The sequence below is a fragment of the Mustela nigripes genome, chromosome 13, assembly GCF_022355385.1.
Source record: "Mustela nigripes isolate SB6536 chromosome 13, MUSNIG.SB6536, whole genome shotgun sequence".
NCBI lineage: Eukaryota > Metazoa > Chordata > Mammalia > Carnivora > Mustelidae > Mustela > Mustela nigripes.
The window spans coordinates 97,071,907-97,079,106 of NC_081569.1; the positions used below are offsets into that span (position 1 = coordinate 97,071,907).

The window sequence follows — 7,200 nt, forward strand, 5'->3', positions numbered from 1 at the left end:
GTCTCCCGCGGCAGAGTGAGGAGAAGGCGGAGGAGCGGGAAACGCGGCGGCGCTCGCGCGGCGCTTGCGGGGGGAAGGGCAGTTCCGGGCCGGGCCGCGCCTCAGCAGGGCGGCGGCTCTCCCGGCGCAGACTCAGGGCCCCGGCGGCAGCGGCGACTGGAGGAATCAAGTTGTGCGGTCGGTGATGCCCGAGTGAGTGGCGAGTCCGGGCCTCTGCCCCGAAGAGGCAACTCCCACGCAGGCCGCACGGGCGCCCTCGCGGCCGGGAGGCTTCGTTTCGGTTTCGCGGCGGCTGCGGCGTATTTGGCTGAGGGGACCCGGGACACCTGAATGCCCCCGGCCCCGGCTCCTCCGACGCGATGGGGAAGGTGCTATCCAAGATCTTCGGGAACAAGGAAATGCGGATCCTCATGTTGGGCCTGGACGCGGCCGGCAAGACAACAATCCTGTACAAGTTGAAGCTGGGCCAGTCGGTGACCACCATTCCCACAGTGGGTTTCAACGTGGAGACGGTGACTTACAAAAACGTCAAGTTCAACGTGTGGGATGTGGGCGGCCAGGACAAGATCCGCCCGCTCTGGCGGCATTACTACACCGGGACCCAGGGTCTGATCTTCGTAGTGGACTGCGCCGACCGCGACCGCATCGACGAGGCCCGCCAGGAGCTGCACCGCATTATCAATGACCGGGAGATGAGGGACGCCATAATCCTCATCTTCGCCAACAAACAGGACCTGCCTGATGCCATGAAACCCCACGAGATCCAGGAGAAACTGGGCCTGACCCGGATTCGGGACAGGAACTGGTATGTGCAGCCCTCCTGTGCCACCTCAGGGGATGGACTCTATGAGGGGCTCACATGGTTAACCTCTAACTACAAATCCTAATGAGCATTCTCCACTTATCCCCCGGAAGGAGAGAAATCAAAAACCCATTCATAGGATTATCGCCACCATCACCTCTTTCAATTGCCACTTTCTCTTCTTTTGAATTTGAACTCTGGAGTTACTGTTCTACGGTTGGGGAGGGGGGTGGTTAGGGGTTTCCTTTTTTTGTTTCTCTGTTGTTGTTTTTTTTCCTTTTTCCCCCCTCTTTTTTCTTTTTGCTTTGCGTTACGATGCTCTGATCTGACAATTGACATGAACACAAAGTGCTAGATGCTCTTATTGACTTCCAGCAAATGGGATGGGGAAATACAGCAGTTTTTGGTAAAGTCCTTTATAATAATGGTTTGATTTTTTTATTTCGAGAGAATCTTTTTTGCAATGTATGCTTTTTTTTCCTTTTTGCCCCGTTTCCTTTTCACTTGCTGTAGATGGCTTATTTTGCATTCATGCAGACTATGTTGCAAGTCTGTTTCATCTAGTAAACTGAAAATTATTGCTTAATCAAACTGCCGTTTGTCTTTTATATTTAAGGCCTTTACCCCTCCCTTATGAGTTTTACCTTTAATTTAGTAATTTCAAATGTGACCTTTTATATCTAAGACCAGTATAGTAAACCTAGCCTACAGTGGCACATAATGAGTAATATCATTGTAATATGTTCCAGTTGCACATCAGTATGTTAAACAGGTAATGTAAGAAGTTCTTTGAAATGTCAGCTCTTAAGTTCTGAAACATACGTCATGCATGAGTAGGGATAAAACTCAAGTTCCTTATTACATAGCTAACTTACACTGCATAAAAATTTGAAAGTGTAACCCGTCAACACGGATTTTTCCACTGCAAGGTTAGCAACTTTGCTGTTTTTTCCCTCTTTTTTAACTTTAAAAGTAGACTCTTTCCAGAATATGGAGCAATAAATGGTATATGCCACACACAGATGCGATATCTGTAGATAATTTTAAGTGACTTTGGGGCAAAACTGGAATATATACTTCTACTACATTTCAAATGTCTAAGACCAATAGTTTAAAAATTACTAGAATGTTTACTTTGTTCATTAATAAAGCATTTAACAATTCAAATTATATACACCTACCTAGTTTGAAAAATACACATTCCTGTTTTCACATTAGAGCAACTGATTAAGCTGAAGATAGAAGTCTTTTTTGTAGATGAGTGATCCACATCTCCATTAATTAGAACACTGGAAAAGATGTTTTATAAAAAAGATATTTAATTCTGTTTGATTGTAGGATTAACTCATACAAATAGTCCGATATCCTGTTGGTTCATTAATACACTATCTCCCCTAAGGAAGGAAATGTAATGAATGAATGATGTGTAGACTTGAGGAATGACAATTAAAGGGGAAGTAGGATGAAGAAAAAGAACCTACGGATGACAATGAATGTAAACTTATTTTTCTTCAAGGGTAAGCAGTGTGCTCACTGGTGATAACCAGATCCTAGCAAGATTACTTGCTTAGCTTGTTAGGACCGGTAATTAGATTATTGAGACCACTATGATGATACTTTGAACCAAATGTTAATGCTTGATAAAGAATTGTGAGCAGCATCTGGTTCTCATATAGCCTTAAGGATTAATTTTAGAGGTCCTCAAGGAATTAAACATAGGGAATTTAAGAAACGTAGACTGCAAAGGCAGTATACAGGAAAAGGTGGAGTGGGTTTTATTCATGAGGGTGTCTGAAAACAAATGGAACGGGATATCATGGTACATAGTTGGACAGTATTGGTCCTTCGTGTTTTGGCCATATTGTATAATGGAGCTTTTACCAAAGATGTATGAGAAGCATAAGGCTATAAAAAGTTAACTATTGAAAGTAAAAGTCTTGACACATTTACCTAAAGCAGATGAGAAAAGGTGCTATGTTGTAGGCTCCTGATGGTGCAGAGGGATTTTTGAATTCAAAATGCAACTAAAGTATAAAGTTCTTAGTTTTACTTTAGAAGGATCTCCAGAAATGAAGCTGACAGACACATCCGAGAACATTTTAGTTGCTTTTAAAATTCCCAAAGCTCCACATAAATTTAATTCTTAGTGTTTTAAGTGATTGCATTTTAAGGTACATAAACATGGGTTATACAAATACCGATGCTATAGTAACATCTTTAGACAAGACAAGCACAAAGGTATAAATGCCTAAACTGGAGGAAACTTGAAACCCTCATCTTAATTCCTAAATGTAGTATTTCTAACTTGTGACAGACAGATTGATAGGCAGCCGTTTTTTTGTTTTAAAATAACTGGGAGCATAGTTAAAATTTTATACATCAAGTGATTGCTATTGAATGTTGCAGGTGAGATGTGGTTATTTTTAGTTTATTTGAAATGTCTAACTGAAGGGGGGAGGAGGGAAGCAAATACTTGAAATTTTGGAAAACCCTAAACTTCTTGGTAAGAAATTGTAATTTTCATTTACATTTTCTTTAAGGATATAAAAGGTTGATAATTGATGTAGTTAAATTGAGCCATAACCATTGGTGATCATGGGGCAGGTAATTGAGCCTGCAGGAAAAGTTATAATCTAGGAATTTAAAAAATAAGATCCTGAAGTTTTTGTTTAATTGCATCAATTTCTGTATTTATGTGAATTTATAAACTGCAGTAAGTTTTGAATGAGGTTAATCTTGTCTAATATAAGTAAATGAGTCTGTAGACTGTGATCTCCCCAAACTAAAAAGTACAGTACTTGGAATTGTGTTCTATATGGTTGTAGTGTTGGTAAAGCACTAATATGCAGAAAATAAAGGAATTACACAGTGCAGTTTCTCACGTTATGTTACTCGTTTGGACTAGATGAAGTGGGACATGTGGTGTGTTGGGCCATGTTACTCTCCAGGGATGTATGGTATAAAGTGACTCGATTTGGAGTCACCTAGCTTTTATAAGAACAAAAAAGTCAATTTGCTTTTTATAATGCTGGGTGTACAGAAGGTTTTGTACTGATTTAGTTCCACCAAACTTAATCTGATTTTATGATAATTTAGGACACAGAAGAAGTTGAAAATAACTTTTTTAAGAATTAAGGTTCTAAGCAGTGTGTATTCTACCATTTTTCCAAAATCACCGCCTTACAGTTTTTAGGAGTAGAGAATTGTGTCTGTAAAGAATTGGCCTGCAGAGTGGTCTTAGCCTTGACAATTGACTTTTAGATTTTTAAAGTTTGTCTTCCAAAAGCCAGCTGCTTGTCATAAGAAAGGCAGAATTGTAGTCATTTAGAAAGGAAAATAGTAGATGAAGAATAACTTGTTGGGCAAAAAGGTTTTTTAAACACATTTCCTTTTTGGTAAGCATTCCCCCTTGAATCAGCAATTTTTATAACTTGATTTTAGAATATCTTACTGTGTTCTCTAGTATGATATATTATTTAACCCTCACATTAATGTTAATATACTTAGTACTGTGATTTACTAATGGTTATCAAATAACAACTTATCAGTGGTAGCAGCAGAAGATAACTTTACTCTTTAGTGGGTTTTTGTGTTTTTCATATGTTTAAAAATATAGTAGCCTTAATCTGAATGGTAGTGGAGCTTCCTAAATTCCCAGTTACCTGGGAATCCCCAGTACCTTGCCAAGTATACATCAGGGTGTGGTAACGCAAATCTTGGCTCTTAAAGATTGTAAAACCACATATAGCAAAAAGAACTTTTAAGTTTGACTAATCACTGAGCAGAATGTATTTGGAGTAGAACATTCGATAGAATCTAGCTTCTTGTTTATATTGAATGGTCAAGACAAGTAGGAAAGATAACAATGTTAGGAAGTTTATAAAAAGGAATGGTGGGACATGGAGTCACAGAATAAGAGGTAAAGTAACTTTTTTCTGATCTGCTAAACTATAAAGTTGCCAGACTAGATTAGTGAGTTTAATGGGCAGGGAATACATACAAGTGAGATCAAAGAGGCAGAACAAGTTCTGTAGAGAGGTTTAGGAATGGCAAATGAAATTTGTTTTTAAATAAGCCAAAGTAATGGTAATCTTCCTGGGAATTAATCTTTAAGAAAAACCACTCAGTAGGACAGTAAGAAAATGCTGTAATTTTTTCTCTTTAAAATGTTTTATGACTACCTGAAGCAATTTTAAAAGGAAAGTATTTGTCAATCTTCTTTAAATACTTTAACACTTGTTACATAATTTCATTTGGATCCATCTCTCCTCCATGGTATTTGTTTTATAACTGCAAGAATAGATTTCTTTACAGATAGCCTAAAGATACACCCGACACTATTCTAGGTAGAGACCATCCATAAGTGAAATAAAAAGTCTGCTTTCGTGGAGTTTATGCTGGTGGGGATGTGGGTGTGGGGAATGACAAAGACCAAATAATGAATAAAGATATGTTAGGTGATGTACTATGTATCATATAGTATGCTCTGTATATAGGGGGACTGGTAGGAATGTCCTCAGAGGACTTCCAGATAAAGTGATGTTTGAACAAATACTTGAAGAAAAATATCAGTGGAATTTACATGGTAACAAAAAGATAATATGTGTACTGTAAAGCTCAGACAGGGAAACTGGCCTAGAGCAAATCTGGCTTTGACCAGCTTTTATAGGGAATGAGCTAATAATGTCTTCTACATTTTTAAAGACTATGAAAATACAAACATGACTGTGACAGAGCGTATTTAGCCTGAAAAGCCTTAAATATTTACTATTTGCCCCTTTATGAAAAACATTGACCTCAAATCTAAGGCCCAGTTTTAAAGTATTACCAAAATATATAGGAAATCCAAAGTAAAAGACCATGGTTAATGAATGAATCTTATCAAAACTTTAGGAAAACTGGCTCATACAATTTACCACATTTGAACATTTAGTGATCCTTGAAACTTATTATTGAGTAGTTTAACCTGGATTCCCCCACCCTCACCAAATACGTTTAAATATGTGAAATCAGCAGTTTTTCAAGTTCAACTTTAACATTCTTTAAGATCTTATGAATCATTTCATTAAAATTATTTCCCATATCTTTATGGTAGTTATACTGGTTTTGGGGAATAAGTTAAAAGTGTTTCTGTAACATTTTCTTCAGATAACCTAGATTAGTTTGGAATAGGTTCAAATAACATCATTGACTTTTATTCAGTTGGTATTACTGTAATCAAGTCCTGAGTCCAGCATTTTATATTATGAAACTTTACAAGAGGAAGTGTTTTGTTGACTTGGAAACTAACATGTTGCATGCTATTTGATGTCTTGTACTGTTATTCCTCTAAGCAATATAAACTAGGAAATTCACACATGTTATTTCTTGGATGGAGAGTTGTTCCATACTATTTACATGGTAGAACGTGAGAATTTGTAAATATCCTAACAGAGATACTAAACAATAATTTAATAGGAATTAACAGAAGAAATTTTTATGGAGGACATTAACTAATGGGCTTTAAAAAATAAAAGCACTTGTTCATAGAAAGATCTTTGTGCAGCTGGATATTCATGACCAGTAAAAATTATTTCCCATTATAACCAAATAGACTGGCCTGAGAAGGTCATAGCATTGTGAGAGAGGAAAACAAATAAACAAATAAAAACATATATAAGGGTGTAATAACAGCAGGAACTTAGATCTTATTTATTCTAACTTGGCAAACTGAAGTGCTTTCTCTCCATATCGGTTTCTAAATCAGTTTTGTGAATAAGTCCTAAGTTGGAGCTATGCCTAAAGATACCAAATTGGGAAACATTCTAAGAATAAGAGAATATAAGAGCATATTTTGAATGTTTACCATGTGCCACGCCTTGTTCTAAGCATTTCATGCATATTAATTCTTTCCATCCTCACAAAAACTTGAGAGAAAAGGCCCCCATTTTATAGTTGGGAAAACTGAGGCTGAGGAGGTAATATGTTAATAAGTAGCAGAGCCAGACTTTGGACTTGGGTAGTCTGTACTATACTATGAGTACGGCTAAGGTGAACTAGTGATTAACCATGTACTTAATATTTTGTGTGTGTCTAGCTTACAAAAGATCAGTTTAAGTAATAGCCCATAATTTTATTTAAGATTATCACCTGATTTTGAGACTCTGTATAATTTGAGCCTTCTGTATAATGGAGAGCATGGTATTAGACTCTGTTTGAGAATTAGTTTTTTTCTGTAAAAATCACATGTAACTACTTCATTGTGAATTTTACAGATCACGCTGAAGAAATAGGAAAAGTTAAAGTTTTCACCAAACTGATTATTTGCACGCTTATTTACAAGACAAATTTTCAGGAAATTTAGAGTGCACAACTTATATTGTGTTTCTACCTGGTAAATTCATAATTAAAGACATTTC

The 7,200-nt window shown here is 37.3% G+C and overlaps 1 protein-coding gene across 1 annotated transcript; it reads left to right on the plus strand.

The window, feature by feature from the left end:
• The first annotated feature begins 354 nt into the window (after window positions 1-354).
• ARF6 (ADP ribosylation factor 6) lies at window positions 355-3,675 on the plus strand. Its single transcript, XM_059373150.1, has one exon. The coding sequence runs from the start codon at window positions 360-362 to the stop codon at window positions 885-887; it is 528 nt and encodes a 175-aa protein (XP_059229133.1). The 5' UTR covers window positions 355-359; the 3' UTR covers window positions 888-3,675.
• Window positions 3,676-7,200: the final 3,525 nt, after the last annotated feature.